Genomic DNA, 22,482 nt, shown 5'->3' with positions numbered 1-22,482 from the left:
TGAGGTACAATATATGGTGTCATAAGGTGTCCTTTCATACCAAATATGAAGAGTGTAGCACTTGTGGTTACTGAGTTGTGGACAAATATGTATATTTGAGGTCAAAGGTCATTGAGGTCAGAGGTCACGTGAAGTTTTGTCAAACAAATTATATTGTTAACTTATCCCTATATACCAGAAATCAGACCTCTTGCTCTATTGGCTCGCTCATAATTAGATATGCACATAATTAATGAGGTACAATATGTGGCGTCATAAGGTGTCCCATCATACCAAATATGAAAGGTTTAGCACTTGTGGTTACTGAGTTATGGACAATAATGTATATTTGAGGTCAAAGGTCACCAAGGTCACATGATATTTTGTCAAAATGTCTGAGATATCTGCGTGAACCGATGGACTCACTGATGGACTCACGGACGGATATGAGCCAATCTATAAGCCCCCTGGACTTCATCCGTGGGGACAAAAAAACTGTGTCACTGCATCCTTTAGGCAATATGAATACGATGAGAAACTAAATTTTATTTTTCTTGGCATCATACATGCGAATCTATGGAGAACTGCCTTATACATGGGAGTCTATGGAGGTGTAAACTAAAAAGTCCTCTAACACGGCCAAATTTGAAAGCATTGTGAAACAAATCGACGTGCATCTGTATGGGGTTGGGTACTTGGCGTGAACGGACGCACGGACATGACCAAACCTATAAGTCCCCGCGGACTTCGTCCGTGGTGATTAAAAACAACGCAACAGTTATTACAGCTACACCGGCGGTAGGTTCATATCCAGAGCCCCGTACGGTCTGCCGCCGTCGCTTGAAAACAATCTCATGCACCCGGCCATATGGGCAGCTGGCCGGATGCATGACTTCCCGGAGAAGGCGAGCTGTCACGTTCAAGCTCAGGATTATTTGTCGATCAAATTTCAGTAAATTTACCTTACCTAAATGAAATTTTGTCTATAGGCTGAAATTTCGCCGAAGTTTGACAAAATTACATCGATTTTTCAGGTTCATATGCGACATTTTTGAGTTTTGAGTGCAGACAGAAATAAGTTTGAGGCAACATGGCTGCGACCCCATGTTGACCCCTAGCCCTGCGTACGATGCTATGTGCTACAGCTAACACACAGCATCGTACGCAGGGCCAGCGAGAGAGTTGCCGACATCGACGGTTATTTACGAGAAGTGAATAAAAGACTGTCATTTTGGAAGCGATCGAGTAGCTGAGGTAGGCTGGGATACGACTTGGGCCCAAGAACGCTGAATTTCGGCAGTAATTTGGCTTTTTACGTCAAGTCCCAAAATGGATTTGAAGTCACCGACCCAACGTACGGGTCTTTGCAGGGCTGTGGTGAGCGGGGCGGTTAGCTGTAGCGGAACACACAGCATCGTACGCAGGGCTAGTTGACCCCCAAGTGAAAATGTGTTCGCGATCAAATCTTCCTATATTTTTTCAGAATTTTCAACAAAATCATTGCTTCTTACATCTTTTGTAAAATATAAAATACTAAAATAAAACTGCGATGTGCCATGTCTCCAGATTTCTAAAATATCGTTCGTTGACCGTTCGACGCAAACTTGTGACGCAGTTGAAATTCAATACTGACCGCCAAATAATCTTAATGAGACGAGATCAGTCTAGACATCCTCCAAATTATCCAACCATTCGCATTGGAGTTCAGCTCGCTTAGAGTATCATAACATTTTTCGGCCTTCTTTTAGATCGACCCTAATATCTCCCATTTAGGAAATAAATACACAAGCTACCTCGACAAAACTTCGTGCACCATCCAAGACCAAACGCACTACAAATCTGTCTTGACGTCATCATCTCCTTACATGGTAATCGGCATACCGTATTTTTTAGCAAAGGGGACACAGAATACGTCGGAGTATTCAGTTTCAAAACGTATTACATTGTGTGATGTTGTCAAAAAAAAGTCATGTTACTGCAGTGGTATAAATTACAAAACACAAAAGTTCAAATCAGTTTATTTTGGACTGGCTTTACCCAACATTTCATATTGTTTCTTATGCCAGATTTGACCACGTGCTTACTGGCGACCCCTTTTCATGCAAATTTTGTGTCAAATGATGTGTTCCCCTGGAAAAACAAACGTACGATTTCTAAATGAAGGAGGCGAAATTTGCCCTCAAGACGTGAAACCACCCCTTTCGGGGTGTACCTAGCTATTTTTAACGAGCTTCTCGAATCTGCAGCTCTATTTCGAAATGATGGTCTGGTTTTCTCAGCTCAAGGATAAGTGTTCTCCATCGCTGTGGGCATTACTATTCTCAACCGGGGGTACAGTTTGCAGTCGTAATGTTTTTCATTGTGTCCGGGATATAAAACCTTTCCTTTTCAAACTTTCTCTTTGATTAACACTAATCCACATCTTGTCAGTGATTAAACATGTTTCAAGTTTAAATGTTAAATTCTGGTCTCGAGCCCTCCTGTTCGACCAAACCGAAATTACCCCTCCCACTTTGGCTCGTCCAGTGGGTGTAGCAAGGGTCGTGCCATCGCCTAGGAAACGGAGGGTGCATTAATTGTTGCATTTCGATGCACATTTTGATTATATTCAGAAGATTTTGTGGCCAAAACTCAGATAGAAAAGCATTTATATTCACATCTCACTTATTCAAGACTGGCTGAGAGCAGCACTTCATTCAGTTAACATCATTACGCCATTTATTATGCCAAGAAAGATGAAGCCAATACATTTTGCCCTCCCTGGTCTCAGCCAGAAATGGTTATACCTTACAGTTTTTTCCCACGGAATGAAAACAAATGTACTTGGGCTGAGGCCCAAGTACAATAAAAAAATTAGAATAACATGACCTATGGAGGACATACACACGCACACACACACAATCACACACACACACTTAGTATACACACATACATCTGTAAATATAGATAGGTGGTGCAAGTTTATGAAGAATTATGGCTTCCAGACGTTAAATGACACTTGATCCACATGATGATGAACTTAACAGAGGTGCAATGATTGAATTTTATTCAAGACTGGCTGAGAGCAGCACTTCCATTCAGTTAACATCATTACGCCATTTATTATGCCAAGAAAGATGAAGCCAATACATTTTGCCCTCCCTGGTCTCAGCCAGAAATGGTTATACCTTACAGTTTTTTCCCACGGAATGAAAACAACTGTACTTGGGCTGAGGCCCAAGTACAATAAGAAAATTAGAATAACATGACCTATGGAGGACATCAACACACACACACACAATCACACACACACACACTTAGTATACACACATACATCTGTAAATATAGATAGGTGGTGCAAGTTTATGAAGAATTATGGCTTCCAGACGTTAAATGACACTTGATCCACATGATGATGAACTGAACAGAGGTGCAATGATTGAATTTTTTGCGGACAAGACCGTGCACGTTTTAAGTTCTTGTTATGACATTCCATCGCCTTTTGTGTTTTTGTTGGTGACCGCGTTGAACAATTTCATAATATCTCTTGTTCAATTGAGTGAAAAGGCGTAAATGAATTTGTCCAGACACGAATCCTCATGTGTTCTGCCACGTGGTTATAGAACATAAATCATTGTCACACGGGAAAAAATGATTGTTTCTGTTCAATCCCACGCTGGGTGATGTCTTTTCTGAAATTCTAGGCTTTTGAATTTTTCCCCGTGTTTCAAAAGGCGAATAAAGGGCGAATTGTTTGGCCAATTTGAATAGATCGTCCCTCGGGTATGCATATTGATTTTGCCTATCCTTTTTTTCACCGGTCATTACCAATTATTTCACAGAACCATTGCCTGCAGTGAGCACTCAAAGTCAAATGAAATGGCACTTATATGTCATCTCTAGTTTTATCTCCTTGAATTCCCTGGGAATCTCACCACTTTGCTGACTCTTACTAGTGAATCAATCTTCGTTCAATTCTTTCAAACGAACGTACACTTACAGCTCTAAAGCAAACAAGAAGACGCGTTTGGTCCATCGATGTAAACGCTTATTGACTTGAAAACATAACATCAGAATCGTATCAATGATTTAGTCAATATGTAATGCTGAAAGCAAATTCCACAATATGTAGTTCAGACGACGAACGTACCACCAAGATATTTGCTCCAAAACTCGCAGTGTTTGCCTCTTGCGATCTGGTTATAATGGAAAGTTTTCGGAAACGCAAATGGTTCCGATTGCCAATATACTGACTCTTCCGTATCATTTATCGATGTTTACGCCTCCCCTCGGAGGGGGGCTACTCTCATAAAAAGATATACCACTGACAAAATCGGTGGATATACGGGTATGTGCCTCCCGAATGGGTCATTTTCAAGAAAAACGTGCCTAAATATGGGTCACTTTTCATCCCCCAAACCCCTAATTATGGGTCATTAACGCAGGAAATGTCCCCATAATTACGGTAAACCTTCTCATGCAGTAGAATAAAGGTTAAAATTCCTCCAATTTGTGAAGAAAATCCTTAACAATGGGTCAAATTTTTGGAATATTGAAGGTAAATATTTTCTTCGTGGGCGGCACGTCAAGGTGTGAAAATACTGGGAGTATCCCTCGGGTTTTACTTTGACATAACGTCTCTCTTCACTTATGTCCTGCTAAACAAGACTGAAATGAAGCTGATAAATGAAAGGGAAGCCTTTTACTCAGAGCTAATTACAATGCATTTTGTTCTGACAGGAATTTCTACTAATTTCTATTACACTGTAAAACATACATAATAAAAAGGTCTCATTATATAAGACAATTCAGTGAATTTTGAATCTTTATTATGTAAACTTGATTCACACCGATCCGTGTTAGAGAGGCAGGTTAGTCATCCGCTTTATCTTTGAGAAAATTGACTGAAACTATGCATAACTTTCTAAGGAGAACAAAGGACTAAAATCACATACAAAGTCATTGTTAAACAGTCAACTGCCACCGATGCCAGAACCAGGGATTGAGGACTGCTGTTTTATAGGTCCCAAATTGACTGTTAGGTTTACCTAAAAGGAAATTTACTAAGTCGATAAAAATTGTGATGGCGCGCAAAAGATTGACAAAGTGTTAACAAGCATTTGTACATCCTTTTCTGCGAGAACCAGGAATTGAAAAGGGCACCTTTGACAGTTATTCAAGTGTATCTGATCTCAATGAGGAAAATTATTGGACACACTTAAAATATTTTGCAATAGTCATTTTTATCACGTACTCAGAAATTTAAATAGACACGATTTTTTTTTCATTTAACAACTTTACGTTTTCTTCGAACAAACTTCGTTTTACCAAATTATCCTAATAAGATATCCTTTTGTTTTAATCAAGTGTTATGTCAATTTTCTGATGACCTCTCTCGTAATTTTGTGCCTGCTAAAAATTATCCTTCTCCCTGAGTTTTGCATGTTTTTCTTATGGCTCTACGCCCTTAAGCCTGAGTTTTGCATGTTTTTCTTATGGCTCTACGCCCTTAAGTTTTTTTGTACAACTTCAATACGTCTCATTTTCAATGACCCTCTTAGTAAGGCAACCTGTTGGTTTATGATAATAGCATGACTAACAAACTAACTAACATAAACGATCTCTCTCTCTCTCTCTCTCTCTCTCTCTCTCTCTCTCTCTCTCTCTCTCTCTCTCTCTCTCTCTCTCTCTCTCTCTCTCTCTCTCATATCAGTATCTACCACTCTCTGCTGGGCATTCATGACTGTAGTATTTTACTCATTGCCTAAAGGTTATCGGTGAAAGTGATTTTTTCTCGCCTTTTTCCAGCTGCCGCGAAACTCGCGGCAGTTAGGATATACACATCTGCAACTGAATTATTTTGGTATTGTGTGGTAGCCGGTCCCCAAGCCGATTTGTTGATTGCATTATGGCCTCATTGGTTCTTTGTTCCAAGTTTGATAGCTAGCCGGCCCCGCGCTGGTCTAAAGAGCCTTTACGGCTTTTTCTAGTCTCTTATTACATCATATGGTATCGTCCTTTAAGACATTCTTGAAGTAGCACGCACCTCGAAATTAACATACTTCTAAACTTTTGCTCCAAATGTCCGTTAAGGAAACTTTAAAACCAATCCCTTTCGAAATCAGGATAAAAAATAGAGAAACAACTTATGCGATATTTACCGATATTTGATATTAAAAATCCCCGCCATCCTTGTGTTAACTCCATGGAGAAAAACTAAATTTTCGATTTTCAATGAAATAAGACGGCGAGCATTTTCACTCATACATTGAGTTTTATAAAAGCCCTCCCCCAAGTGGTAGTCCAAAAAGGTATTGTAAAAGTTTGACAGTCCGAATTTCAGTACCCGCGGCGTATTCTTCCTTAAAGCCCCACTAGCTCTAACTCTTGAAATTCTTCTTTAAAGCCCCACTAGCTCTAACTCTTGAAATTCTTCCTTAAAGCCCCACTAGCTGTAACTCTTGAAATTTGTTGACCTCAAAATATCTTCCCGTTCTCTCCTGGTTTTCTTTGAATTCTATCCTCCGAATGGATATGGGCTTTTACTGCATTAAGAAACCATTCCTTTGTGAAACATTTGAGTTTTACGGTCATTTTGATTTCCCGCCATTTTCAAAAATTGGTAATATTACAAAGAAAACAGAACATAAGACTTACGATGCCACAGTTGAAAACATTCACCCCTATGTATTACATTGGACTACGCTGTGCAGTTTATGTGAAGATTACAGTGCAGATATGCACAATATCAAAGGTTTGTGCTTTTCCACATGGGGTTGCGATTTAATGTTTGGGCAAACATTTAATCGCAGTGTAATCTTTATTTTGTTCAAAACTGCATATGCAGCCCCAGCAGGTACTTAATAATAAGTGTGTTCACACACCTAAATTAGTACATTCTCATAAGAAGTTTGGTCATAAAAGCTCAATATTTTTATGTTTGATGTGGGTGGATATGTAGGACCAGAACATAGAATTGACCAAAGTGTGAAATAAGGGGGCTTAAAGGCCCCGTTGTGAAAACTACACACAAGCTTATGCGTATAAACCTTATTAAAAGGTATCTAGATGAAAACATAATGCACCCCTGGAAAATCTTTCTACACCATCGCCTAAAATCTGTGGGTGAAAAGTACCTATTCAAGTGTAACTTCGATATTAACTCACTCAGCCTGCCCCTACCGAGATTCTACCAAGAAATGCTTGAATCCTGGTCGGCCTGCAATGTTGCGGTCAATGACTCTGAGATTGACATTACTTGTCAAACAATTTGGAACAACAGAAATGTTCTTATTGGAGGGAATTCTGTCTATAACCCAAAGCTAAGACAGAAAGGGTTTGAACTAATAATTGATTTGCTTACCGAGGAGGGGTATCTGTCATGGGAAAAGCTAGCCAACAAAACCTCAAAGGGAACGAAGTTCTCCTTCTTTATGGAGCAATTACATGTCTCAGAGTTAAGTGGCCAAAACCATTGCTGGTTGAGCCGGTGTTTAAAGATGAATACGATTATGTGTTTTTAATTGTAACTTTCGACCCTCCCAGAAAGTTACCAGGGAGAGCATCAGAAACGCCATTTACAGTAAAGAGGAATTAAGTCCAATTAAAGAACGCTATTATGAGAGAGAATGTAGCTTTACTGGACCATGGTCTCCTATATATAGCCTACTATTTAAGGTAGCCATAGACACAAAAACACGTGAATTCCAGTTCAAACTTCTTCATCATATTCTGTACACAAACTACGATCTATCTAGAAGAGGCATGGACCAATCACCGCCCTGTTCATTCTGCCAAAACACCAACGAGACACTAGATCATCTTTTCTACACCTGTAAATTCACTGAGACCTTCTGGAACGAGTTTCGCACATTTTTCGAGGAATCTCTCAGTTTGTTCACGAGACATAACTTCAATGAAGTACTCTTTGGTGTTGACGGTTGCTCTGACATTCATAATCACTTGCTACTGTTAGCTAAAAGACACATCTATGCCAAGAAAATGAAACAGAGTAAACCACACTTTGCAGCTTTTATGTTGCAAGTGAAATTCAACTACCATCTAGAGTACGAAATAGCTCTGGAAAAAGACAAACTAGAGAGACATTGCAGCAAATGGATTTCAATTTTACACAAAATTGTAGATAACTAAGCACTGTACTTCATTTTAATTTAAGTTACTGTCACTAAAGAAAATGTTACCAATAAAACAACTTAAATACAAAAAAAAAGTGTGAAATAAGAAAAAAAGACGGAAAGACACATCGACGCTTGGGACGCAGATACTCTGAGAGACCACAATCCGTCCACAAATGGGCGTGGAGAGACTGTGGACAGACAGCCAATAAGGAATGACCGTTCTTGTCTACATCTGTGGCCGATTTTTGCGCATGCGCTTTTTAGGATCGACCCGATGTGCGTTAGAAGATACGATGGCATTTGTCGTACGATTGACACACTCGTCGTACAAGTGCCCGGATTTGCCTATCAATGAAATATATAACAAAGGGTTACAATCACAGGTCACTTCGCGATGGCCTACTCTATGTGTGTGAAAAATCTGAAAAAAACTATTGTACTAGATCAAGTTCAGTAAAATATCGTGGATGACCCCGAACCCAAAGCTATTCGTATGCTGTACTTGTCAGCACATGATGCTGAGGCTGAGGCTGTACCGACTTGAATGGAATCGATTTCTTGCTCATGGCAAAACAGAAAACAAGCAAAATGTTAACGAAGATCCAAGAAAAATTATCAAAATTTCCCTTCACAGGGCATAAACTCATCAGTGAAAGAATCAATATACTCGTTAGCTGACAGAATTGTAAGTGGTATTTAATTGAATAAATTAGAAATTAAAATCATACCAAATCGAAATTAATAAATTAAAAAATCACGCATGCGAGCTCTCAACGTAGTGTTATACACCCGTTCATCTTTTCAGTGTCAAAGCGCCGACCGTTCCTTTGCATATTGTATTTATGATTTGAAGCGAAAGTGTGTGTGTTCGTATAGAATAAATAATTTGCGTTGCTAAAATTAGCAAAAACCAGTGTCCTTTTAAAGGCCACTTTTCACATTATTCATCAAGATAAAGGAGCCTCAATAAACAGGCAGGTATTTCGCTGTAATTAACAGCGAAATCGGCGTCCCTAAGTTCCTCTAACTCCTGCATATCCCGGCATTCGTGTTGATTTTTGTCTGGCCAGGTGCCAGAAAAATGGTACTCTGCCTGACTTTATGCGGTTTGCCAGTCCCCAGTTGAATAAAAATGAAGCCGGTTTTGGTTCGAATGGAACGCACTGCTGGGAAATTTGTGGGTGAACGATTGATAATACAGAAGCGCGCCTGATTCTTGTACTGGATTCATCTCCGCATTTTTATTACACCTGACCGTCATCTTTGAACTTGTATAAATGTAACCAATTTACAGGTTTTGCGGGGTACTTACACTAAACTACACCAACGATTACACTGTCGTATTCTTTGCTGATTAAATATAACCTACTCATGTTTACACCAATAAGCTGAGCTGATTCATCGACCAGCTGAGTCATAAATTTACGAGTAGCAACGCCCACACATTGGGCGCTCTCACTCGCCTCCCTACTAAATTACACCTCGGAGGTTTAGTCACTCGTCGATGTCCGCACGTACATTTCAATGTACGCATAGTCTGCAATTTGAAAATAAAATAAAACACACAAGACAATGCCCTTGGTCGAACTGTAGAAGGGAGATATGTGTAATTCAACCCGATTATTGTAAAGCTCACAAGAACAAATTTTACGACAGATGGTACTCACATGCGAGACATTTTTAATTTCTGGTTACTATATATATCTGATGTTTGTCCTCTGAAGGTCACGGTCAAGGTAAGCAGGGAAGACTTCAACCGCCATGATATCTTGTTCAAATTTTAGTTACTGCGGTCGCTATTGTTACGAGACCATTACAAAGAGGTCGAAAGAGTATCTCGGATCTCTTGAGGTAGTTAAAAGTGATGTCAAACAAAAAATCTTACTCTAATTTTTGCGGCTCTGTTGTGACCGCTCTCTCTCTCTCTCTCTCTCTCCTCTCTCTCTCTCCTCTCTCTCTCTCTCTCGCTCTCTCTCGCGCTCTCTCTCTCTCTCTCTCTCTCTCTCTCTCTCTCGTAGGGAAAATTCAACCTCCGTAAGCACCAGGAGTATAAATTCAGTGGGAAGCTATATCTATATTCTACGAAATGCAGCAATGTCTAGGAGGACTTTATACTCTCTTTACTTAATATCCATCCCTTCCTATTTCGTAGTATTTTGTCCAACATCCATGAGTAGCCGTCATTGTCGCGAGGCAATCACGCTAAGGATGAAGCTCTAGTTGAATGTAAGATCTTTTCTAAAAACCAGGTACAGAAAGCTCCTGTTTCATCTTTACTGTGAACCGCCATGGAAAGGTCTTGATATTAGAGGCTTATAGAAGAGACACCCGGCTATTCGGTATGTGTGAATGTGAATGTTTCCGACCTGTGACGCTGAAAGTAGTAAAATCAATTGTTTTTACGCGTGCTATTTGTCGATGCCAGTTCTCTCCATAATGTGTTTTTCTCGGTCAAAATATCGAAACCAACGGTCACACTACACACTAGAAGATATAACAATCCAGTCTGAGCAAATAACTTGTTTTCTGTTAAACAGCATAAATTAATTGGCTCAATGGCCTTCCTTATTGTGTTTGGGTATTTTTCTATACAAATCTGAACACGGGCGAAAACATAAACATGCGTCACCTCGCGTTCTGGTCATCAACAACCGGCAAATATTGATGACAAACAGCTTCTGGTTCTTGAGTGATAATTGGGTGATTTATCAGTTTTTAAGTAGGGCGAACCTCCAAACTGGAAGTTTTAAATTTATACTCAAACCTTTCCCCATGGAAATGCTAAACCATCTATTTACTAATCAAACATTTAAATCATCAGTCACCAGGCTAATTTTGGTACTTGAGAATTATTCACCTTAATATACCCGATAATTAATTACTGCTATTTCCAGGTATTAAATTAGATTGCATCCTTCGGCAAGACTTGAAGTACATGTACATTTAGAAGGCGTTAAAACTTAGGAAGCAATGGATAGAGACAGAAAGAAAGAAGTCACAAAAAGAGATAACGGCAGTATGTGAGTGTCAGCTGCATGTGTGTGTGCGCGCGCTTGTATGTATGTATGTATGTATGTATGTATGTATGTATGTATGTATGTATGTATGTATGTATGTATGTATGTATGTATGTATGTATGTATGTATGTATGTATGTATGTATGTATGTATGTATGTATGTATGTATGTATGTATGCATGCATGCATGCATGCACGTATGTATGGTGTTTATGTATATGTGTGTTTTGCAACGCTTTTTTGTAGTATTGTATATTTTGGACAAAAATAATGAATAGAAAATAAGAGAGCGCGAAAGAATACAAAAACAGAATCCAGATACAAAAGGACATGCAGGGCACTTCATCGAGATATGAATGCCCCTTCTTCAACACTAGGATAGATTTCCCACTTAGGCCAACAACTGCAGTATGATAAAATTTTCATCATGAGTTGGTTATATCAGAGGCAATCGGTTTCAACTTCGTAATTTAGGTCAAACAGCCTTTCATGGTGGCATTATTCGACGCGGTCATTGAACAATCGATTTTGATGACAAAAATACACCAAATGAATAAATAGAATGCTAAGAATAAATTTCCCAACAATAGATTTATAGATATCACGCTATGCAGTGTTTTTTGCTTTTGTTTCAAACCTTTTAAGTTTGAAAACATTGGCTTCACCAAAGACCAGCAAAACAATATACACGCTTTCAATAAGGTTAACCGATAAATTGCTGGTAATTCACGATCGTGGACAATGCTACACTGACACGGCCTCGCCTCTGCGCACGCGTATAACACCGCTCTTCTTGTCGAGCAATTTTCCTCGTTTTGCAGTTCTGAGTTACTCAGTGCGTGAGCCTGTTTCAACAGGTTGTGATCGGTTTCAGTGACGCTGACAAGCTGTCGCTGCTGGTTTAGTTTAATCGTTTAATCATTTTTACAGAAATGGGGATAAAAACCCCATGGAAGAATCGAACTTTGCGTTCTGATGGTTAAATTTGGTTAGAAACTGGCCCCTGGGGTTGTCATAGCAACAATTTATTTCGGGAAATGTCTGTTTAAGGCTCGGGGAACATGGGGATTGTTACATTTTTAAATATGGTCACTCATCAAAATTAATCGAAAACCCAAGTTGTACAGCAATCTCGCTCAATCCAGTAATTTGCTGCAGTGGCCATGGCGCGTCGATGTCTAACCGCAGAGATCTAACCAAGTCCAACTCTTTTATGGAGCAAGACTTCTCATACGCAATGAGGTAAATTTGAATATAAGCAATGGAAATAAGGAACAGGGAACGAGCATGTAATTTTTATAAGCTTAAAATGCCTCCACGGAACGATCGACACCTTTAAAAGACGATTACAATCGTGACGTTCGAGTTAAAGCCCAACAATTGACAGTGTTCACATATGCCGAATGAAGAATATTTCTGAATTCATGCGGGGTTGTGTTTTCATTGAAAATATCCAAGCCCTCCCGTTTTGTTCAGTAACCGTCGCCGTGTGTTCAAGGACAGCGGACAGAACGTCCACAGATTCCATCCATGCAGCTTCCCAGGCTACAATGACATTGATCTAGTTAATTAAGGACATTCTGAAGTCGGCATTGACCATGCGATATATGAAAGACTTTATGCTTCATTAGTCGCGATTAATTTACCATCAAAACTCGTGCATTCCCGTTGAAAGCGTACGTACTAGCACAATGGCTCCTGGTCTTCTGTTTGCATAACGTTGGGTTTGGCCCAGATCCGAAGTGGCGACTGGCGATTTTTTATTAAACCCGACGGGCAGTTTTATAAAAAAAAACGCCTGCTGTATATCATCAATCGTAGAACTTTTAGCAACCATTAACAAAGCCACCTGTCTCTGTACATCAAACGTAAGGGGTCACTGACATCGCTGTGGTTACGTAATCAGTGAGGTGAACATACTTTGTATTGAATTATGAAAGAAGCCAAGCAAGCCCGTACAGGAACGATGCATGGCCCCGGTGCATGGCAGTCCAGAATACGAATAGGTCTCCGACCCCGCCGGCGCAGAGTATGAAGTCCTGCCAATTGGCCTGCCTGAAGAACGCGGGACCACAAATCTTCTGCTCCTTGTAAACATTTTCATATCTTAAGGTGTCTTTAATGACATACCCTCTAAGATAATCTTGAGTTGTACTATGGCTCAACGCGCGCCTTGCTCCCTGTCAATGACACAATCCGTGTCGTTTGAACACCAAACTCATCAGTTTCAGCTACATTGGCGAAACTAGTTTCCACGTGGCATCATTAAAGTATTCTACTCACGCACTTTAGGTAAGATTGCTTGGCAAAGCACCAATAACGTGAGTCACACAGCCAGTTTTATATTTATCTGAAAAAATCATTTTTACATTTTTATTGAATGTGATCACACCTATATATAAATAAAGATTTTCGTCACATGATACTTTCTCTATAAACAATACTTACAAAAAAAGAGTAGAAAAGAGTTATAAGTACAATAAATCCAAAATATAGATTCCATAAAGAAATATTGTTCCAAATATTCTAATTTTACATACAAAATGTACAGTTATATACAATGCGCATGCGCGATCCCTGGAAGACTAATCGTCATAAGTCCAAAAGGTAAATATTCCATTTTTGCAAAACCCTACACAATTTTAGTGCCGATAGTGTGCTTTATCATAAAATTCTAGGGTGCAGATGTTGCGATGGCAAATTGTAGCACACCCCAGGCTTGTGTACAAATGTCAAGGTGGTTATATTAGATCGCCATTAAAACGAGCAATTTTTAGAAATAAAGGAAAATTGCGCAGGCGCGAACATTGAAACACGAAAGGACTACAGCAAAACTCAGAAATATGTATACGGACATGAACAAAATTATATTGTACACGGTGATAATAATTAGTAACTAAAGATAAAACATCAAACCGACTGAGAAACATAAAAAATTGGACCATTTTTTTATACACGGGACGAAAACAGTAAATGTAAGGTAGTCGACCAGACGCCCAGCATCTTTTGCCGCTCTGACGCGTTCTCCTGTCTCATGCACGTATTCAATTGTGAATAGTTCAAATTTCAATGAAAACAAATGCCTTTTCAACACATGAATGGCAATTATGCGACGATTTATATAAGGTTGTCAGTTCTTTCACTTGTTCCTTGCTGTCCAAAGCGGAAAATAATATAAAGTACAAATAATGAAGCGTTTACGATATCTTATAAATATGATTCACTCATTTTCCCCCGGTGGTCAGCAAAAGTAAAGTAATGTGGCTTTCGGTGGCAATGTTTTAAACAGTTGGAAAGTGAATGCCGATAATGTTTTCGTCGCTGAATTTTATATTTCCAGTCCGAGATTTCAAGTGTTGCGGTTTATGATGCCTACCATTTCAGTGTTGTTGATTGTGAGACGACAGCGTGTCGACCAGCGTCGCTGCCATGGGCCTCTGTTCGGGTTTCGGCGACCAGCACTGCATAATCATGTCCACGTACCAGGTCTCGTTCATATCGTTCAAGAAATTCGGCATGAAGCTCGGCCGTAGGTGGTAGGCGACCACCCCGAAGATGACCACGTGTTGATTTTCACCGGCGTACGGCTGCTCCCTCGTCACCATCTGCCAAAGCGTCACGCCATACGAGTAAATGTCCGCTTTCGTCGACGGTATGTCTCCCCGTAGAAGCTCGGGCGCCCTGTATGCGAACGTGCCCGTCAGGTAGGACCTCTGCGTCGGGCTGACCGAGCCATGGCCATGCTGGTCCTGTACAGTTTGGCAACACCCGAAATCCGCCAGTTTGCAAGTGTCCTCCGGTGTGATGATGACGTTCGAAGGCTTAAGATCCAAATGAGCGATTCCGTGACTGTGGGTGTAGTGCAAAGCGTTCGCTATATCCAAGGAATAGCTTAACCTCCGTTCCCTGGGGAGAGGGTCACTCAAATCGTTTATAAGTTGCTGTAAATTCAAATCACCGGCGTACTCCATGATAATGAACGCACAATTTGAACAGTTTGACCCAGCACTAGCTAAAATAGTCCTGACTATATTTTTGTGCTTGAGCCTCAAACCGGCGAGTTCTGCTTTGAAACTTTCCACGGCCGCCCTCTGGTTCTTGGTGAAAACGTTGATTTTTTTCACGGCGACCCTGTGGCCGCCATATGTACCTTCGTACACGGCGCCAAACCCTCCGCTCCCAATCAACTGTTGTATGTGGATATCTTCAAACTGGAGTCCCCTCGTAACAACGTTGGTCGGATTCCGACTCGACACTCCGTTCACATGACAGTCCCGCGTGTAAGTTGAGTCTGAATCGGGTTGTAATACTTCAGTCGGCATGTTCGAATTATTATCTTCAACCAACGGCGCGTAGGAAGTTTTTCGTCGCCGCCTGTGCCGTCTTGGTTTCGGGCGATGAATATTGGCATGCCGCTCCCTCATCTGGTTTAAAACAGGCCGCAACCTGCGCAGAAAAAGGCGAATAATTTGTAGAAATATTTTTGTCATTGTTCCTTGTACGTGTCAAAAAGACTTAATAAAAAAATCCCACTTCAACTTGGGTACACCTGTCGGAACAATTCCATAGGTGTTGAATTTTCAGGTGGACCGATGCGATGTCCAGACACTGGCCGGTCCGCTTCAAATGACAGATTTTCCTACCCTCGCATACTAAGCCCTTTGCTGAATAATAATGGAGCGTTTGACGTTTGAATACATATTTTTACATTGCTTAATTTGACAATCTGCGTCAGCGGCCAATGGGAGCACGTCATTTCATTTACAAAAGCGTTTTGTATTATTCTATATAACTATTTTTGTCCCCAGCACCATATGGTGGCATACAGATTCCAAACAGACGATGCCATTCGCGAAATTGAAAGAGGGGTGCACAGCTCAACGCAGGTGCGAGGATTTCGCCTACGTGCGGTTGATGTCGTGCAGTTCTTGCATGGCGAGCCCCTTTCTCATGATAACAAATCCGTTCACAGTGTGAGCAGTTCTGCAAAATCTCAAGAAAAGATTGCAACCTTGATGACTGTATCGTCTGAGCAGCAAGACTTTAGGAACCGAGCCAGTTTTCATCCCAAATAATCCATTCTGTGTAAATCTGATAATCCCAACTGATGTCTTTTTCCTTTGTCATTCTCAGGTCCAAAATTTTCAATTGTCCCCACATTCTCGCAGTAATTGTACTAAATGCAAGCATTTTGTGTCTCTGAAGCCTGGTTCTACTGATAAAGGCATATTTCACCCACAATCTCCTGCACGTATCCTTATACACGCATAATTGTGCCTGACAGTGCAAATCAGGTCAGCCATCGAAATCCAGGCACGTCACTTGTTGCCACGGCAACGCCGATGTTCCCGTTACGCGGTTACTGTTGGTGCTTCAAATGTTTTATCTGGTGTAATAGTTTAAACAAATAACAAAAATCGTTATGGGTGCAAATGATAGCAATGCGCCTCGTTTTCTGTAACGTAGCCAATTGTGGGAATAGCTCTCAATATTTCTCAATTTTGCCATCTAATTATAGAGTATTCCCTTCAAACACAACACTGTAAATGATACGCCAGCTACCATCATCACTCGTGTTTGGTGAATAAAATGATCTCTCCGATGGTGTGAATGAAAAAATACTGGCGCACTGAAATGCACATTACACCACTACTACTCCACCGCGGAGCGACCTACTTTCTGCTTCGGGACATGTAATGGTGGAAGGAGAACCGCTCCTCTCTGTCTCTCCAGCATTTGGTTCGGTCAGATTATATGTTGATTAATTGAACTATTTCTAGTGTGGGACCGGTATAGCAAAATCGTGGACATTCGTTGGTCATGTTACTTCCTAGCTGCTATTATTGGAAAATTTCTCCCTGCTTCTGAAATGCACTGCAGATGTTGTTTAAAGCACGGAAGGACCGTGCTCCTACCTGTCCACCCCACCCTTCCTATCTGAAATGTTCACAAAAAGAAAGTTGCGTGCGATAGAGTCCGGTGTTGTCAACAAACTGATGGTTTTTTCGGAGGTGATAGAGCAAGCTTTTCTTTCTTTTGCGAATCCACTGGGTTTGCTATCGTAAAGACCTTTTAATGTTATTCCATCTTCTCATCATGGCCTGCGATTCCTGCACAGCCGAACGGAGAGCTTTGGAATTGTTAACCGTGATTTTACTGAAGTGAAAATCTATTATCTCGACTATCTAATTACAATCTTCTAAATCTCAAACTCTGTCGATACCGAAAAGTGATGACTGTGCCGTATTCCAAACACATAGTTTTATGTCTTTATGAGTATAGTTACCATTTATGATTATCGAGCAGTAAGCTTACAATATTGCAGCTGACCAATTTGTGAAACCATGGTGATTTAAACACGCTGTCACCAACCGTCCATCAAGATCGATGCAGCCTGAACGTGTCGACGTCACACGTGGTTGTCATATGGGGATCATAATGGACATGATTTACATATCAGACAATAATTATGATAATCAGGTATTGACTTCTTTGTTTCACTGTAGTTCCACTTGGAACCCTAATGAGGGGGGTATATCATACCACTGCAGCTGTATATATGACTGAAGTAGCTCTCGTTATATGATTATGAGATTGGTAAGACATGTTCCGGCCAATGATTCTTCCCGTCCATTTCAAAGTTTGTCCATACAATCGAGCTCCCGGCAAATAAAAAGCCACGGTACGTGGAATCACAAGCTGTAACCGAAGACGTTACGCAGACGATAAACACCTGCAAATTCAGCGGGTCATGGGTTTACATGGTGGGAGTCATTTTGAAATATTTCCACAAAGGAAACGTAATGCTCGATTGCTGGATTCAGTCCGAGACACCATAAATGGTGAATTAACCACATAAAAGAATTTGACAATGAAAATTAGCAGCGCATTTTCGGACACAATGGTTACCACGGTTACTCTACCCCACAGTGATGGTTACTTTGGAATTAGTTAGATTTGCATATAATATATGCGTGACTTTCTAATAACTTACTGACTTTCTAAGTAGAGGGAGCTTTAAAGCTATAATGTCTCTCTTCGTGTTCGAGTAACCCGTTTGGAGGCAAAGTTGTTTCAGTCCGCTAGGACACAGTCCCTCCACCCACGGAGGGACTGTGGCTGGGCTTCGTGTCACCGTATTTGCTCGGTAGCAGACTGCGTCCACCGGTTTCTAAGATTAGGAATGCCTTGCAATATTCGTTTGGAGTCAATCTGACTGCCATGATGCCGTTCTAGTGTGCATTGCATCGCATGGACGTAGGGAACGCTTGTTTGCTGGTTCTGAAACAAAGGGAAGAGGGTACGGTCAATTTGCAGCAACGGATGCAGCAGCGGGTTACAAGCTGTCTTCTTTTCTGCGTCCTGATACAGCCTTGTACCGGCAAAGTAGATCAAGTGTACGAAATTTCATATCGTGCATAGGCCTTTTTGTTAGTATACCTTATCTGGGTTGCACAGCCTTGTACAGTATGCATTCGGTACTCATTTTCCACGTGTACATGAATATACATATATAATCATGAATGAATGAATGAATGAATGAACGAGTATGTATGTATGTATGTATGTATGTATGTATGTATGTATGTATGTATGTATGTATGTATGTATGTATGTATGTATGATGTGTACTTTTCATACCTTTTCGTCACTTTTAACCGATATCCTTTTCATCAGTAAAGAATAGCAAAGCCCACAGAGAGCACACCAGTTCTTCTTTATGTTCGTGGCTATATGTTCGCTTTACCATGCAACAACAACTTTCATATCCACACCGTATAAGTAATACTAACGAACTATTAAATCATTGACTGACAAAGCTGACAGATTCCATCACTGACCCTCGAGAAGTTTCCTCGAAGGTCGGTTGTCCCATATAACTGGATCGGCACTCTTACTTTTGGATTGGAAGAGATTACCGAAGCTTGTTGGCTGACATATCTTTTGACATATTCACTCTGTATAATAGCAGAAACGTGTATCTTATTTCAACTACTCACAAAAAGTACCGAAATGGTAAGTTTATAAGTGCATTCATACTAAGGTGAGCAGAGAGAAAGGAAAGAACACGATTAGAACTAATTTCGGATAATTGGATGGTGAAGTGATGCCTATTTGATCTGCAAATGTGATCTCATCTGTTTTTTTGTTTACGTTACACACTTGTTTTTATGAGCAATGTGTAAAATTGCAACATTCAGCTGTAGGGCACTTAACAATTTTGATTAATTTGAAAAATATGAAGATCCAATTATCCCAAATTAGTTCCAATCGTGTTAAAGCCTTTATACACCTAGCAATGTACGTTTCACCTTGAAGTTTTTTGTGACAAAGGCGTCTAGGCATCTATTGTGATGTTGATTTTTCATATCCGACGTCGAATAGATTTTTACTTATACGGAGGGTCTCGAAATCTCGATTGGGGCGTGGGAGGGGAGTTATCAACCATGATCTGACAACATATTTGTCTACAGCCAGTTATTATCGACTTGTCGCGCATTAAAGTAGCTCTCGATGATTCTTTGTCACCTGGTTCGTTATATAGGTCGTGCAGTGTTCCAAATTTGTGAGTATCCAGTATTAAACAGTAACTGTATTACGATTTCAAGTTCTACGACGGGTCAACAGTTTTTCTCCCAATCTTTCAAATTCCCTCTCCAAAGGATCTGCTTGATGTGATCTTTGAACTGCTAAAATGCGTGGAGTTCAAAAAGTGCTCAATAATATGCTTTTCCCGAGTTCCAGTCGCAGTCTGCGTTCTATCGTCGTCCCTCAGCATCGCCGGGACTTCTCTATTCAATGTGTTTAATTTGGACTGTGTTAATTCCACAGCTGTTACCTTAAAATTATGGTAAGTTCCACGCTTATTTTAGCATGGATGACATTCAACTGTTCGTTGAACTTTTAATAGAATAATTAGTAACATTGTAATCAGCGAATTAATCTCACAAACAGCTCAATATTGGCATCGCAATCATTACCCAACGACAAAACTAGGAAGGTTAAGATGGCGAAAGACACGAGATCAACTGAAAACCATTTAAACTTTCAGCACGTGTAGCATTTGTAAAATTTCGACTTTTTTCTCAGTAAATATATTGAAACTGACATTCTAAATCCAGTTTTACAAGTCTTTTGCTCATTAGTCGCCGTGAATATCGAAATGAGTTTACGCAACGAGATCATCTTTTAATTCTGAGTTATTTTCTACGGTCGTATTTCAACTCTTTAAAGGGAAAAAGTCGTCGGAACTGCGCCTGGGCGAGTTTCTTGTTTATAAACAATGTATTTCGTGCACGATATCTAGGATGCACCTCATCATCATAGCTGCAACATTTAAATTATACGATGTAGATTATGACAGACATGTTTTAACTTTCATCAATCACCATCGTACCTTGGATACAGTATTTACATTGGTCGTATGGGTCCCATACGACCTTTGAGCGCAGTTTCGATGACTGTATCCCTTTAAGCATTCCTATACTATAATCATTTCATGAAAAGAAAATTGAATACGAAAGGCATTGACTACTTGAAAACAATGTCGACTAGTCTTCATGCAATAAAAACCCGTTTTCGTCTGACGTTACTTTAAAAGGGACAGTATTGATGGGAAAAATATGGTATTTTCCTACCCGGGAAAAGTTGGGGATGACCTCAAATGCGAATTATATCATAACAGCATATTGATGGCGCAAATACTGCGATCTGATTGGTCGAGACGTGAAAATAAACGTGCTATATTCGCAATAAAGCACGGTTGGAACAGCCTTGAGCTCTCAGTCAGAGAAATAAATCCACATGTAATGAAAGATGATAAGAGTGACGAAAATGAATCAGGAATCAATATGCAAAAATAAGTCATGCAGATTTGTTTGATTTGTAGAAGTTTAATTTAAGCCTTCGCTTTTATTTAACGTGCACAGAATTCCTTTCTCTCAGTCTCCATAAATTTCCAATATTCACCTCATCTGTAATGTTCTCCTGTCTGTAATGGTGCAGTTACATCGTACTTGTTTTTATTAAGGCAGATCGCGCCTCGAAATTTAAAGACTTAAACTTTTGCTGAAATTTTCCTCAAGGAATCTTGAAATGATTCCCTATCGAAATCGAGATTAAAGATAGGGGACACCGTGCAAAATTTTTTACTAGCGAAACAAATTACCCGATATTTACCGACAGTTGAAATTCAAAATGGCTGCCATTCCTGTTCTAACACTATAGATGAAATTAGAATTTCCTATTTTCACAAAAATAAGCCGGTTAAAACTTACGTCACTCAACAAACGGCAGACCAAAATGATGTCGTTGTAAAATGTGAACCTATGAATATCTGGCCTTGAGGTGCAATTTACGTTGGTGTTCCCTCCGACGCTATTCATGCGTTCATTAGAGAGGACACAGATATGTAACACAGGTTCATTGTTGTTATGTCACTGCACGTATCCGGTTGTCTGATTTCACTTCACAGAGACGTCAATGAACGATGGAAAGAGCTGGTACCTGGTTGTACACATAACATCAGGAATTTATGCAGTGTCCTTCGTCCATAGACTCATCCCCCGCTCCCCGTTTATAATGCGCCCCAGTGACAAATATTCGGACTCACATATTTTTACAATTCTTTTCTGATCTACCACTTGTGGGGGCTCATTGTAGGCTAAAGCTCTTGGAGTAAAAAAAAGTAATTTCACATTCTTAGTTTTTCGAAAATCTATAATTTTATTTCTCCCGAAGAGTAAACATAGGGAAGGCGGCCATTTTGAAATACAAATATCGGTAAATGTCGGGTTATTTGTTTCTCTAGTACTACTCTTTGCACGGTGATCCCTGATTTTTATTCTGGATTTGGTAAGTTGAAAGTTTCATAGAGGAAAGTCTCAGCAAAATTTTAAGTCTTTCACTTCCGAGCTGCATACTACCTTAACCTGATCGCAGTCATTCGGAGTTGACTTACCGTGTCGAACAGTGTGACTACACGCCTGGCGCAATTCATGGCAAGGACGTAAGAATTTTACAAATAAACATAATTCTAAGGAAGCCCATGTCTATTGGCAACTCAGATTTCTGCGGGTTAGCTCAACTATGTTTCAACGAGTGTGGAAGGATTGTCGACGGTGATTCTCACCGGCGCTAGAAATTTCAGTTTTTCCTTACCAAGTAACCAGATTGTGATTTGGATCTGTCCAAATGACATAACCCAGACCTCCTATGATTTGTATAATGGAGAATAACGCATGCTTGACTGATAGGTTTACGTCATAAAAGCCAGTAAGGGTGGAGTATCTCCGATGAAATTCATCAAGTTAAAAATAAAATATATAATCTGACAGTTTTGATAAAAAAATTCTATTCTTCGTTATGT

General features: G+C 40.1%; 1 protein-coding gene across 1 annotated transcript; it reads right to left on the bottom strand.

Moving 5' to 3' along the window:
- Window positions 1-13,452: 13,452 nt before the first annotated feature.
- Window positions 13,453-15,784, bottom strand: LOC139133211 (serine/threonine-protein kinase mos-like). Its single transcript, XM_070699681.1, has one exon. It carries the CDS (start codon window positions 15,602-15,604, stop codon window positions 14,495-14,497), a length of 1,110 nt encoding a protein of 369 aa, XP_070555782.1. The 5' UTR covers window positions 15,605-15,784; the 3' UTR covers window positions 13,453-14,494.
- Window positions 15,785-22,482: the final 6,698 nt, after the last annotated feature.

The sequence above is a fragment of the Ptychodera flava genome, chromosome 5, assembly GCF_041260155.1.
Source record: "Ptychodera flava strain L36383 chromosome 5, AS_Pfla_20210202, whole genome shotgun sequence".
NCBI classification, from domain to species: domain Eukaryota; kingdom Metazoa; phylum Hemichordata; class Enteropneusta; family Ptychoderidae; genus Ptychodera; species Ptychodera flava.
This window is presented reverse-complemented; position numbering and strand designations above follow the sequence as displayed.